The sequence below is a fragment of the Papio anubis genome, chromosome 7 (genome assembly GCF_008728515.1).
Source record: "Papio anubis isolate 15944 chromosome 7, Panubis1.0, whole genome shotgun sequence".
Classification (NCBI taxonomy): domain Eukaryota; kingdom Metazoa; phylum Chordata; class Mammalia; order Primates; family Cercopithecidae; genus Papio; species Papio anubis.
The window spans coordinates 16,156,626-16,171,469 of NC_044982.1; the positions used below are offsets into that span (position 1 = coordinate 16,156,626).

The 14,844-nt window shown below is 46.2% G+C and overlaps 1 protein-coding gene across 2 annotated transcripts; it reads right to left on the reverse strand.

Annotated features, from left to right (window-relative positions):
• Positions 1-847: 847 nt before the first annotated feature.
• On the reverse strand, positions 848-12,193 carry CALM1 (calmodulin 1). 2 transcript variants are annotated; one of them, XM_003902157.3, is made up of 6 exons: positions 11,916-12,193; positions 9,019-9,049; positions 7,701-7,844; positions 5,159-5,265; positions 4,613-4,748; positions 848-4,437 (listed from the first exon to the last, which is right to left on the reverse strand). In XM_003902157.3, exons 1-6 carry the CDS (start codon positions 11,916-11,918, stop codon positions 4,409-4,411), a joined length of 450 nt encoding a protein of 149 aa, XP_003902206.1. In that variant the 5' UTR covers positions 11,919-12,193; the 3' UTR covers positions 848-4,408. The 2 variants fall into 2 exon arrangements, with proteins under 2 accessions (XP_003902206.1, XP_021797155.1); XM_021941463.2 differs by lacking the exon at positions 11,916-12,193 and adding an exon at positions 10,622-10,857.
• Between the last annotated feature and the right edge of the window lie 2,651 nt (positions 12,194-14,844).

The window sequence follows — 14,844 nt, forward strand, 5'->3', positions numbered from 1 at the left end:
TAAACACAAAGTGATGCCAAACCAGGTCGGTCATAATCCTAGAAAGCCACAGGCAGAAGGTACCAAGTCCAATAGGATCTTACCAAGGAGGATACCGAGGCCTGGGAAAGGTAAAGAACCTGCCTAAGGCTGGAGGGACAAAACCAAAACCAGAAGCTGGGTCTGAAGCCTCAGAGCAGAGGGCCGTCTCCACGGTGATGTCCATATCCTTGTAGTCCCAGCTCCTGTGTGCAGGAGGGGCTGTTTAAATGCTTCCTGGAGATGTGTCTCAAGCCTTCCGTCCAAAGCAGGGACTTACCCTGCCCCACTTTTCAGCCCTCTCACTCCTTCTGGGCAGAGTGGGAAACACACAAGGTAGCCTCCCCTGCCACATCTGAGAACCAGGGTCTGGGCCGGTGTTGACTAAGGGGAAGGCTTCGATGCCAACGTCCTAAATTGGAGTTGCATCCCACCCCACTTTCCTCAGCTGTCCCGCTCTTGACATGAACCAAGGTATGTGCTTGTCATCTAAAATTCCCATCTTACTGGAAAAAAATGTATTTCTTTGTACAAGTCCTAAAGAGACTTGGATTGGGGTTAACAGGAAACTAATCTTTATGGTGTAAATTTTCTGCATAAAAAGCAAGCATGGACAAAATAATAGGCTAAGAGACTATGTTAAAATGTCAGCTATTAACACTCAAACTACTTAAAACTAGGGTAAGGCTGTTGTGGGATATCTATGGTATTTCTGGCCCCTCACTCTCACCGTACTAGAGGCCCGGTGAAGTTACATCTGAGGACAGGTCTACCTTGAGAGCAACAGGGATTGAAAGCTATGCAAGCTAGAAACCTACACAGTTCGCAGTTAGAGATGAAAGGCTGCAGAAATGTTTATTGAATACAGTGCCAGGTTTATAAATAAAACTTATTTACAATTTCCATAGAGTTGGTCCCCCATCAGAGAGGTGGTTAAATCTCCAAACAGTTTATCTCAAGATTTACAGAAATGTCCAAGTACATCTCCTTTTCAAATAGCCATGGTGAAGGGCAACTTCAGTAACAAAAGAACTACCACCATCTTTGCTACAGAAGTGTTTAATGAACATCATAATAGATTTGGAGAAAGAACACACACTCCACCCATGCCACTACCTTCTTACTCCAAGGGATACAGACAGCAAAGAATTTCTGTCTCCTACAGGACAACTTCAAGGGATTAAAAAAACAGTAACTGCCAGCTGGAGGAATAGATTAAGACACATTAGTGGAAATCTAGTCACTGCCAAAGGATAAATATATTTAGGATATACAATAAATAATTCAAATGCTTAAAATAATTGAATGAACGGAAGAGTAGACTTGACCAAATTTACATTCTTTGTTCAGGAAGAGGTTCCCAGTATGCTGAGGGGTTCGTGGTAAGCTATTCCTCTGACGAGACACAGCAGCGCTGGGCCTACTGCACAGCCGTTCATTACAATATTGTTACAAGTACAATCAGACATGCATTTATAAAGAGAATATAAAAATATGTACAATAGCTCATTTTCAATGTGTGTTTAAGTTGCCGAAAGACACCAATGAAAGTGTGCAAAAATTCATTTGTCAAAAAATCAGAAAAAGCCTTCCTTGGCAACAGTGCATCAAAAGCCCATCTGAAGTATCGAGATCCATTTGCCTCGCTCAACACCTACCCCAAACAGATGGAGAACAAAACTATGAAAGGGTTTGTTTGCCAAGTACTCAGCAGTTTCTTATGGCAAGTCTCAGGCTAAAGCAGGATGCCAGTTCAACTAATCACTTTATATATAAATATATGTATATATTTATAGAGTAGTTAGAAGTAGGGGCAAGAGTTTACAGGAAGGTGCTAACCAACTTCAAGGGCACTGCCACGACACCCAGCTATCTCCTCTCGCAAACTCATGCAGACTAACACCCAACGCCTGGGTTGGCCATCCCCGCAAATGCCAGGGGGGAAGGCTACAGTGGATTCTGCCTCACCTCTGCTCACAACAGGAACTCAGCATTCCCTGGAGGGGGAGGGTGTAGGGTTTCTGGTTCCCAGACAGGATCCTGGCCATACAAGAATCCTGTTTCAAAGGTAGTCTTTTAGGATAGGCTGCAGGACCACTAACAGTCCACCCAGCTTCTAAAAAGACTTGAGGGTTAGAAGGCTACATTTCAAAAAAAAAAAAAAAAAAAGTCAAATGACCCCCCTCTGGCCCCCTCTGAAACTACTGAGGTCATCGACCACAGGCGTGAGACTGGGTCAGCCAATCAGGCTCTTTGACCACCCCCTGCCACAAGAAATATCCAGGACATTAACTTACTCAAACCAGGAACCCTATCACACCAGAAGAGAAACCCTTAGGCATTCCTTTCAGATTCAGGGAATGATAAAAGCCAACCCTTAGCTCATAGTGTCAACCTCTCCTCTACCAACCACCCAGCCCAAGGACCAGTAGCAGAAGCACATGGGCGATGTCTCCTCTCCACTGCTCTGACCCACCCCTCTGGCAGAAAATCTAACAAGCTACAAAATGCCAGAAAGACAGGGAGTAGGAGAAGGAGAAGCCAAGGGTCTCTATAAATCAGCCCTGAATGCACCCATTTGGCTGCCAAGAGCTTCTCACTGCCTTGCTAGCAGCCTGCCACTGTTCCCTGGCAAATGGAAACCACCCACGCAAACACTCAAAACCCCAATCTCCTTGCTAATAAGATACAACCAGCTAACACCGTGAAAAATGCACACCTCCAGCCTTCATTTCAAAAAAGAGCTCTGTACTAAATGCAATATGCTTTTAAGGGGCTTTTACAGGGACCAATCTCAATGCAAAGACCAGAAGCAGATGTCTGAGTTTTGGTTACAGGTTTATGATTAGACACAAAATTCACTCCACACTGGAGTTTGACTTTCAAGCCGGAAGCTAGCATTAGTTCTACTTGGGGGGGAAGAAGCAAAGTCAAGTCAACTTAGGGGGAAAAAAAAAAGTAAAAGGAGGCTCAGGTTAAGTATAATCATAAATTAAAAGTCGCGAATCAAAGGTGACTGGTAGTGTCTTTTAGGCATGAAGAGACTGGCTTAGAAAAGTGACTACTGCTTCTACCACACACAGCGAAGATTGAATTACAGACACACTAAATCATGTCTCTTGCAGATGGTCTCAAGTAGTTACATAAGACAGGTCATCAGCAGCACAATTGAGAACAACCCCTAAATACATGCTTGAGAGAAAGTGGATTTTTTTTTTTTTTCCTTAAGAGCTCTACTGCCTGAATAGATCATTAAAAGTTACCATAATTCACCTTCCCCCCTCCCCCCAGTGAAAATGCAACTAGACCTACATGTCCATAAATAGGATGAAGCAATCGGTATCTGCTTGTTTTTAGGCAAGGTCTTGGGCTCAGAGGTTGGTGCTGGGGCCTTGGGAGGGAAACCCAATGCTGGGCTGTGGGCATTTAAATGTACACTGGCCTCCCCTCCACCTGCCTTGTCCCCATTTAGATCTCAGCTTTACAAAGCATTTAACACCACTTTAAGTTAATGGTCTTTTTATTGGAAAAAAAAAAAAAAAAAGACTAGCATTTACAACTTGGAATGGACGTAAATTGTTAATTTCTTTGAACAGCAATGTTGATGGTTGTGCTGAGGTCCACAGCCACAGCCTACTCTGCCGGCTCCAAGTCATCGTTCAGAAGGTTTTAAAAAGAGAGAGTCCAAAGATGCTCCCTTGGTAAAGGTTTCTTATTAAAAATGTGTGTGAACAGTGACAGCCTGACACCTGTTTCACTCTAGAACAATGCAGACAACGCTAAACCAACAAACACAGGCATGCCACCAGGGTGTGTCGTCACCATGGGTCGGAGCACACGAAGTACAAGAGGACCATCCTACCAGTGGGGCCATGTCTCAACGGTTTATCCTTCACCCATTTTTCTGCACGTCATCCTGAGGTAAACCAATTTTAAATGTGTGTGTTTTCAGTAAACCAGCTATGACAATTTATACTAAACAAATTGAACTAGAACCCATTTGAACAGGTTTTGAATTTGTTTTTTCATTTTTCATTTTTAATACAAAGGCCTGACTGTGCTCAATCGTCAAGCTGCATGCATGAAAAACTGGCCAGCCCAAACAGTGTATCATTAGCAAATGGAACTTTAAGGAGTCCTTATCATTAAGGTAGTACAAGTATTTATATTGTAAAACTGATGTGTAGCTTGATCTTTAGGGGACAGGACCACCAACCAATACATGCAGATTTTGTGTGTGTGGACAGAAGGTACTTTTGACATTCAGTTTTGCTATATAGAAACAGAATGAATAAATGAACTTTTTTCTTTTTTCTTTTTTTTGCAAGAGGTAAGTAAAAGATTCAATTTGATTCTTCTAGAGGGGGGAAAAGGAGTTGAAAGTAGGTCTTCATTTTGCAGTCATCATCTGTACGAATTCTGAAAAGACAAATATAATCGTAACTTTTGGTTATCTTTGAAAGCAGCTTTAATGAACACAACATCTTTACTGTACATAAAATAAAGTCAAAGGCTGCCTAGTGAAGCAGCTGGCTTGCTTACAGATCCTAAAGGTAAGACTATGAAACACTGAGCTCAAATAATTTCGTTTTACCTTCATAGTTGACTTGTCCGTCTCCATCAATATCTGCTTCTCTGATCATTTCATCTACTTCTTCATCTGTTAGTTTTTCTCCTAAGTTTGTCATGACGTGACGTAGTTCTGCTGCACTGATGTAACCATTGCCATCCTGTGAACATTCAGCAATTGTTATTGCTAATGCTGTGGTGTGAGGAAGTAGGTCTTTGACTTAGCTATGCCCTCTCAAGTTACTGCTAACTCTGCTCCCATCAACAATTCTCTGATCTCTAGTTCCCACCTCTAACCTTCTAAATACATGCAAACAGCTAATGCAGAAAACAGGATTTTCAAAAGCTCACAATGATTCAAAGTAACAGTCAAGAAACGTGGTCCAAAATTCCTATTTATTATGCCTACCTTCACCTGATACAGTTACCATAAAGAGGACTTTTGAAAGTGAGATCAAAGGCTCAGGCAGTTAGATTTAAGTCTTCTGCCTATAACATTATTATAGCTTTTAGAAGTGACAGCAGAAGCAGCCATACTTAAGTACCATCTGCTACGTAGACGCTGGATTACCTTGTCAAAGACTCGGAATGCCTCACGGATTTCTTCTTCACTATCTGTATCTTTCATTTTTCTAGCCATCATAGTCAAAAATTCAGGGAAGTCAATGGTGCCATTACCTCAAATTAAAAAACAAAAGCTCATGTAAAGTAAGCACTCCATGAATGTTGCTCTGCAGTAATCATTTCAGAACCACTGTACAGAATGGTAAACACACACTAGGACAAAGGGGCAAACTATCTTACTAGGTTCAAACATTTGCAGGTCTAAAACGTTCAAACACTTCACGGGGCAATTTCATATAATTTCAAACTCATCATCAGTGCCCAGGATAATATTTAATCATACAAAGGAAACTGCACATCTGGATTCTAGCCCATGGAAGGGTCATGAAGGGCTGTACAGTTCAAGAAAAAGAACAGCACACACCACTCTGTAGGCTGAATCTTTCCACTCTGAGGGAGGAAGCGCCCCTGACTGCCATCTCTGAGTCAGGGAAATCACTCAGGTCTAACTCTGTCTTGGCTAGTGACGGCAGTAACGCAAAAAAGGCCTAGAACTGAGCTGCAGGTTAAGAGTATAAAGTGTTTCAGGGGAGAAAAGATTATGAGTGAGGAACATTGATTTTGCTATGCCATGCATGGGCCATAAAGTCTTACCAAGTCTTCTCCAGGATCATTTCTTGGCCACACTATGAAGGTTGGCCACCTGTTTTCTTCCAACTCAGCATCTTTATTTCCCATTAAGGGAAAAGCTCAGCAGCATTCTCACAGCTCAGACCAGTAACACTTACGGAACTCTCAGAAGAATCTGTTCTAGGGCCAGTACTCCAAACAACTCCTCTTTAAAACTAAGAGATAAATACCCCTAAAGACAAGCACTCCAGACTAACAGTGTAATTGAACTAAATGGAAATAAAATTAGGAAGAAAAACCCTAGGTTAAGTTACTCATTTTCACCAGTACCTTTAAGAGAAAATACCTCAGGGATCCCTTCAAGACTTTTTAGCCTCAAAAATTGTAAGATATTGTTCATATTCATCAAAGACAAGAGAAATTATTTTAAGCTGTCTCACAGCCATGCAGAGAAGGTCAGCTACCATCCTATTTTCTCAGTGCAAACACAGGATTCTGTAGCCTGGCACAACTTCTCCTTCTTCCACACAATCCAAGAGCCTAACAGACTTCTCCCCTCCCCAAGCACAGATTCCCAGGGCTCCCACAAACAAGAGGAAGTTACTCCATGTTCCCAGATAGCTGATCATCTTAGCAGTCAAACTAGAGAGAACTATGGGAAACTTTTTCTTTTCAAAACACTATTAGTGAAAACCGCTCTAATGTGCTGAAAGCTTTGTCAAATAACCTAATCAAAAGCTCTGCTTCCAAATGTTCGTGGCCAGACAAGCAATTTTACTACACTGCCTTTGAGTCAATCATCTAGAAAGTAAAATCTAGATCCGAATTGTTTATTCTTAACTCATCTTTTATTTTTTCTTTTGACCTTCTCTCCCCGCAACTCATCTTTTAAAAATCATGTTCTGTAATGTTATATAGTACACATTAGAATATATATATGATTTACCAAAATACGTGTTTCTTTTAGGGGTGGGGAAGTGGAAATCAGCAATCAAAGGTCTGTTGTCCACTGCTGTAGAGTCGAGAGGAACAGAAGACAAACCGCTATCAGGGTTACTGCTGGTTCCCTCTGACCCTGGACCTTACAGCTTCCCTTTCCATTAGGTTCTGCAAAACTATCCCCTAGAGTCACCACACATCCGCCTCCAAACCTCACATGCTCCTCCGCAGCAAACACATCTACAAGCTCACACTGTACTCACTTTCATGGTAACTTCTAAGAGTGCTTGTCACCCACTTCATCTGGTGGCTCCTCCTCCTCTTTAGACACAGTAAGTTTGTTAAAAAGCACGTTCTGTGGCTATTTAATTTCACCTCCCCATCAAGACTCAGTGCAGACTCATGGGCCAGTTGATAAAAGCTTTGAGCTCAGCCAGGAGCAGTGGTTCATGCCTGTAATCCCAGCACTTTGGGAGGCTGAGGCTGGCGGACAACGAGGTCAGGAGTTTGAGACCAGCCTTGCCAACATGGTGAAATCCCATCTCTACTAAAGATACAAAACACTAACTGGGGGCGGTGACACACGCCTGTAATTCCAGCTACTCAGAAGGCTGAGGCGGAGAATTGCTTGAACCCGGGAGGCAGAGGTTGCAGTGAGCCGAGATCGCGCCAGTGCACTCCAGCCTGGGCGACAGGGCAAGACTCCGTCTCAAAAAGAAAAAAAAAAAAAATCTGAGCTCTAGGTCACGCCAAGCAGAAAAAAAACAATACAGTGATCCCTGCAGAAAACGTTGTAGAAGCTAAGCAGGATGGACACAAGGCCCATCATCTTTTATTGTAATTGTCAATGGCCCTAAGGCAACCACAGAAAGGATCTTTGCACATTTGCTTTGCTCTGGGGACCTGAAAGACAATTCTGTAACATTTCTGAACTTGAATTACACAACAATGGCCCTCATTCATGGTTCTAAAGCTCTTACCATCAGCATCCACTTCGTTGATCATATCCTGCAATTCAGCTTCTGTTGGGTTCTGACCCAGTGACCTCATGACAGTTCCAAGTTCCTTTGTTGTGATGGTGCCATCGCCATCCTTATCGAATAGGGAGAAAGCTTCCTTGAATTCTGAAAACAAAAGTTGACCCGTTAGAATGAATGTCTTTATCCAACCCAGTCACAATATACACTTGCCAGGGGCTTGCCAAAGCAAGCCATTCAAGTTGTGCAAGGTATCAGAAGTCTGGTCTTTATCTAACGAAATAAAGACCACAATAGTCCTGTTGGACTGGCCTTCGCCTATAAAGCAAACACTGCTCCCAGTAAACGGTGCCATACACCACAATATTCCCACAGGTTTCAAGGCGGCTAAGCTGGAACATGCTTAAATTAGTCCTAAATCCAGTTTTTTTTTTTTTTTTTTTAAAATAATGGAGCCTCACTCTGCCACCCAGGCTGGAGTGCAGTGTGCAGTGGTGCAATCTCAGCTCACTACCACCTCTGCTTCCTGGGTTCAAGGGACTAAATCCCATCTGACAAGACTGGTCCATGTGCCCCCTTCAAGTCCCTTCCTGTTACATTTCTAAAGCCATAAGAATCCCCTGTTTCCTAACAACATGGAATGGTTACTAGAAATGTACATTCCCAGGTTAACAGTCTGTTTTTCTCCACATGACTTTTAGGATATTTCAGAAGCATTCCTGGCTTCCTAAAGAGAAACAGTCTCAAAACGAGTCCTCCAGGACTTTAAAAAGCTAAAATCTGCCAGGCATGGTGGCACATGCCTGTAATCCCAGCTACTCGGGAGGCTGAGGCCGGAGGACTGCTTGAGTCCAGGAGTTAAGAGTCCAGCCTAGGCAACAGAGTTTAACTAATGTAACTTTCTTCCCAATTATTACAGTGGTCCTAACACTCATTTTCACCCATTTCCATTTATTTTAGGATGGCAAGCACAAGCTTTCAGGGCAGATTACTGAAAGACCCATGGCATAAGAACTGTAAACTAAATTGCTGAGTAGCAGGCTCAGTACAATTTAATCATAGGCAAACTTTGCACACTGTGAAACATGGTCAAATTCTCCAGAATTTAACAAGTGGGCATCCTGATTTTACTTCCTTTCACCTCATCTATAAAGTACTGGCAAGAATAACACCTGACCTCAATGTTTCTGCTTACTGTTCTTCTTTAAATAAATTCTTAGAAAACTGCCCAGACTGTAGCGGGGAGGAACAGAGGAGTCACCAAAACTGAGTCAATGCCTAGTTCTGGCCTTCTGGGGACTCCTTGGAGTTGTCAACTTACCAGCAATCTGTTCCTCGGTCAGCTGATCAGCCTACGTGAAGAAAGAAAAGGTTATCATTCGGTCCACAACATGTTTGGTTGATTTCAACATAGGTTTTCCAATTATACTTTTAATATTGTGATCTTTCAAAAATCGATCTTCAAAAAATCTTTTGAAACCTGTAGCACTGTCATTTAATGAAAGTAATTAGAATAAAGGAAACTCTTTATGCTATTTTAACAAACGATTACGAGGAAGTGACAACCTCTGCTCACTTCAAGTTTTCTGGGCCCATGGCTTACAGCTTGCTCTGCGACCTAACTAGGCTAAGTTCATCATGTGAAAAATGGCACCTCTAGCGGCAGAAAGCCCCATGGCACCAGCTGCAGTGGCAGCAGGCTCTAAGACAGAAGCGCGCCATCTACTGCACCATGGACACCGCAGTCCCCTGTTCCACTCAACAAGGGACCCAGCCCACTGCCACTGCCACCACAGCCAGGATCAGGGCAGGCTTTCAGCGCACCTTGCGCACTGCTCCAGGCCCTCGAAATCTCCAAACTGTCGTTACATAATGGCATTGGGTTGGATTAACAGGCTTTTACATCCATTTTATGAGAAATAATTAAGTGGAAAAAATAAAGATACAGCAACTGGGTACCCCACCAACTTCATTTCCATGTAACAAACGCTTTCCAATCCTTTAAATTAGGCAGTTATTTGTTAAAAGCCTACCATTTACAATGGTTAATGCCCTGGGTCAAATTATCCTATTATTCAGAAGCCAGGAAAAAATGGTACCATCTTATAAATGAAGTGTTACAAAACTACAAAAATTAAGTACACAGAAAACTACACAATAATTATCAGACTACATATACTCCTCTCTTTTCTGGCAAAGGGGGTCTACTAAATTTGCTGGAGAGTATTAACCCTACCTACCTTAAGAATGACATAAGAACTGTGCTTAATAAACACACTTCAATCGAGGCAGTAATGGCCACGAAGGTAATTCTCAGTTGCATTATTTGGTCTCCACCACACTGAACCCGTGCCTCCAGCCGAGGGAATTCGAGACCTCAAGGAGAGCTAATGTGTATTTCTCTTTTAAAGGATGCCTAAGAAGCCAATTACAAAATAAGTCCTAATAGAAAGCTGATGAAGTTTATTCTCTTAAGTGAAAACTTTAAGAGCAAGAATGGCGTTCCAATATATTGATATTGGGTGAAAACTTATTTTTACAGATTATAAATGGATCTTTCTTTCTACCCCAATCACTAAAAATTGGCTTTCTTAAAATTAAATGAGGGAGACACGATGATTTACGTAACGCCAGGGCAACATCTGTCTTGTACAACAGGAAGCGCCGCCACACCTCGCAAGAGAAACTGTCACCTTATGGGGAGAACAGTCCCACCTCGCTACAAAACTCTCTTGTTAGAGGGGTTACCAGGGGCACCCAACTTTCTCGAAAACGAAATCCTCCTCCCCCAAAGGGCGCTAGCCTTGGGGGCAAAGGTGTACCAGAACCCTGCGGGGAACCATCTCCCCACCCGCCAAACCAGAAACGCAGTCGGTGATGTCAGCCCTGCCCGCCGAGGGAGGAAGGGGCTGTGGAAAACACACCCAGCAAGGCGCACAGTCGCATCTGGCAATCTAGAGGCTGCAGAGAAAGCGGAAACGTGGCGGGCATCTCTCTGCGGAATGGAAGTGGCGCGGGGCAGGAGGAACGCGGAGCGAGGGGCCGGGCAGGACGCGTGCCCGGGAGCAGGCGGGGGACAAGGCGGCCCCTGAGCGGGCGTCGGGACGCCACCCCTCCTCGGCCAGGAGGGTCACCACCCCCGGCACCCGCGCTCCAGGGCCCTGGCCAAGGCCGACCCCGCACCTCCCACCCGCTTCTGCTCCCGTAGGCGACCAGCCCGCCGCGCCGCCGCCTCCTCCCGGAGCAGAAACTTTGCGTCTCTAATGGAAACCAAGCCGCGCGCCAGCTCCCTCCTCCCCCGCCCCCCCCCCCCCCCCCCCCCCCCCGCCCCAATTAGCGCGAGCCGAGCGCCTCCCGCGGGAAGGGCCTCCTGGTGCACCAAGGCTCACGCCCGCCCGCACTGCTGCACTGGGTGGGGGGCCGTAGAGGTGCGAAAGCGGCAGGAACAAGCCATGGCTACACCGCAGAGCCCCGCCCGGGCGCAGGGCGGCCGGGCCGCCGCTTCCGCCCTCTCCGCCCCCAACCCCTCGCCTTCCTGCCCCCAACCCCACCCTTCCCCGGCTCCTTCCTTCCCAGCCCACGCCCGCGCCGCGCCCCCCGGGAAGAAGGAGGGGAGAGCGACCGAGGGAGGGTGCCCAGCAGGACCGGCCAAGGTGGGGAGGTGGCGGGGGCTCACTGTGCCCCTTAACACCCAGCCGGAACAATGTGCGCCACCGGCCCGCTCCAGCCCATTCATTCTCCACTGCCTGCCCGACCTGCCACCTTCACGCCGGCGGAGAAGCGGGGTGGGGAGGGGCGAGCGGGGTGGGCACAGGCGGGCGGGGGGGGTCTAGTGCCCGGCCCCGCCCGGCTCCCAGGCCGAAACGCTGCGCTAAAGGCAGCCCGGGTGCGGCGCTGGTGGATGCAGTGGGTGCGGGGCTGGGCGGGGGGCGGGGGGGCTAGATGCAGAAAGCCCCGCCGCAGTTGGCGGCCGGAGCCCCTGCCCTTGGACGGCCTACGGCCAAGTCCAGCTCCAAGGGGAACCAATAAATGAAGCCCCCTGGCAGAGATCGCCGAGATGCAAATCCAAAATACATCCTCCTTTAAGCGCAGCTACTGCGTAACACTCAGAAAAGAAAAACCTCCACGAACCAAAAACAAACAAAAAACAAAACAACTAGAAATCTGGGAAGAAATCTCGGGCAGCCGCTACGCGGGCATTTGCCACTCCCGACCTACCATGGTGCGAGCGAAGGGAGGAAGAGCAGAGGGAGCGAGGGTGGCTGCACCAGCACGGGGGCTGTGACGGCGGGGGTGCCTCCGATGGTGCTGCTGCTGCCGCTGCTGCCGCTGCTAAGGCGCGCTGTGCGCTGTGCCGCCGCCGCCGCCTGCGCCGCCGCCTGACTACGAGTAACGGCACGGCGTCCACCAGACTCCCAGCACCACTGCCGGAGCGCGAGCCTGCGCCCCGTGGTATATATATGGCGCGCCGTATCCCTCCGCCGCGGCGGAGACGCCTCGCGCAGAGTGGCGCTGCGGCAGCCGGGCCTTGCCCGCCTGGTCCCGCCCCCCGGTTCGCTAGGCCTCCCGCCGCCCCCCGCGCGCCAGTCGCCGTGGCCGTGCGCTGGGTCGGGGTTTGAAAGCGTTCTTGGCTGAGCGTGCGGTGTCGGGTCAGGTGTGGCGGGGAGTCCTCAGGAGACGCCCATCCTGGGCGGGGGCGAAGGCATGAGCGCCTGCTTAGTCCAACCTGGGGGCGGCCCAGAGCTTCGAAAGCCGTTCGCCCCGCTAACCACCCCAGCTTCACCCCACCTAGGTGACCCTCCCACCTCAACGTCTCTAACCGCTCCACTGGGGCTGCCGGTTCCCGCGTGCCGCTTGTCCTTGGGTCTGCAGCGGCCACTTCCAGTGTGGGGTGCTGTGGAATGTCCTGAGACTGGGAGGTTTGCGGGGAGGTGGAGGCAGATTGGCCACACCTTCAGCTGCCGAGGAGAGGGGTCTGCAGAGGACGAGGTCGTTGTCCTGGAAGAAATTGGTCCTGTGTTTGCTCTTCGGATTTTGGAGCAATATCTGAGCCAAATTATATATGCTCGATTGCTAAATCTGTGTCATGCTGCGATGTTTAATCAGTCTTTAATGTTTTCACGTTTCCACTGAATATTTTTTAGGATGCCTGAATATTTCTCCCCTACTATTTTGTTCTCTTTTTCCTGTGGAGGAAACTATTCATTCTGGCGCCCGTCTTACTAAAATTAGTGTACCTGTGCAGCTTCTACAGACCTTAAAACCCAGGCTTTAAATTTTTCGTAATTTTCCTAATCCTGAGGGGGGTCAGAGTCTTTATTCATAAATCCATAGAAACAAGGGAAAAAATAGATGCTTCAAATCCCCTGCATTACAGGTGGAACACACAGCCAATTGCCTCTATTATGGAGCCTGATTGTATTTTAAACTACAGTTTTGATTACATTCCTTTTAAAATACTATTTAAATCTTTAAATGTACTAGTGTTTTCCATTTTTTATTATATTCCTTTTAAAATAACATTTAAATCTTTAAGTTTACTAGTGTTTTCCATTTTTCTGTAAAGTAGAGAAAGAACAATTTCAGCCAGTAATGTGAAGCCCAGGACTTGTAAAAATCTTGACAAAATGCTGCAGTTTCTTTTCTTGCCAAGGCAGAACACAGAATTTGATCTTTTGTTTACAGGGCCCGGGCAACAGTTGGAGGTTATCATTTGCTTACTGTTTCACAGAATATAGCAGTGTGTGATTCACATGCTCTGCTAGAAAGGGCTTTGCTTGGTTATGTTTGTTTGTGGTTTCAACAAAGTCTGCAGGAAGATTTTTTTTTTTTTTAAAGGGAAACTATACAGGCACATTGCAAATGCCACAGGACTTCTTGGGATAACCTCAGACAAGATGTCAGCATGTGTGGAGCTGTTCCTACTGGTGTTCCTTCTGGAATGCCGCAGAAAGAGTGAACCTGCTGTTTAAAGAGAGGCTGCAGCAGCAAGCCAGGGGATGGTGCTGCCTTCCCTCTGCAGATTAGAAAGACACCATTCACTTCACCAACCTAAACCCAATCGCTGCAAAAATACTACTACTACTCCTGGGCTCATAGGGGGAAACTTGAGTAGGAATAAAGCGTGCATACTAATGGGAGAGTTGGAAATAAGGAAATAGAAGAAAAGGGACTAATACAAAGTAATTTTAAAGAATATTCAATAATCCAGTTAGTTACAAGCCTAAATGGCCAAACTCATTATTAAAACTGCTTCTTGGCCGGGCGCAGTGGCTCACACCTGTAATCCCAGCACTTTGGGAGGTGGATCACGAGGTCAGGATATCGAGACCATCCTGGCCAACATAGTGAAACCCCGTCTCTACTAAAAATACAAAAATTAGCCTGGCATGGTGGCGTGTGCCTGTAATCTCAGCTACTTTCAGTAGGCTAAGGCAGGAGAATCCCTTGAACCAGGGCGTCGGAGATGGCAGTGAGCCAAGACGGCGCTATTACACTCCACCCTGGTGACAGAGCGGGATTCCATCTAATAATAATAATAATAATAATAAAACTGCTTCTTTCCTAAGGGTATTGGTATTCTTTCTCCAGGGCTTTTCATATAGTAGTGAGTGAAATACATTTTTCTGTTTTTTTAAGACAGCGCCTCCCTCTATTGCCCAGGCTGGAGTGCAGTGGCTCAATCTCGGCTCACTGCAACATTCCCCTCGGGGATTCAAGCGATTCGCCTGCCTCAGCCTCCTGAGTAGCTGGGATTACAGGTAAAGGTGCCTGCCACCACACCTGGCTAATTTTTGTAATTTTAGTAGAAACGGGGGTTTCACCATATTGGCCAGGCTGGTCTCAAACTCCTGACTTCAAGTGATCCACGTGCCTTGGCCTCCCAAATTATAGGTGTGAGCCACTGCGCCTGGCCAGTGAAATACATTTTAAAACATGGTATGCATTGTATAAGTAGGGGGAAATAATGGCCTAGAAATGTGTTTAATTATTAAGGATCTACTCATTTCTGAGTCTTTCATTCCTTGTAATTATTTTGGTTAAGTTGCTACAATCTATGGTTTCAAAAGTGAAGCATTCTCTAAAATAGTATTTTTCCTCTGTCGCTAACCTTATTTCACCCAAATATAACATTTTGTAACTTTTT

Excerpts from the sequence above, each read along its gene's own strand:
- CALM1 (XM_003902157.3), bottom strand. Across the intron at positions 7,845-9,018 it reads GACCGAGGAACAGATTGCTG|AATTCAAGGAAGCTTTCTCC; the intron begins GTAAGTTGACAA and ends TTTTGTTTTCAG. Across the intron at positions 5,266-7,700 it reads CAACGAAGTGGATGCTGATG|GTAATGGCACCATTGACTTC; the intron begins GTAAGAGCTTTA and ends TTTTAATTTGAG.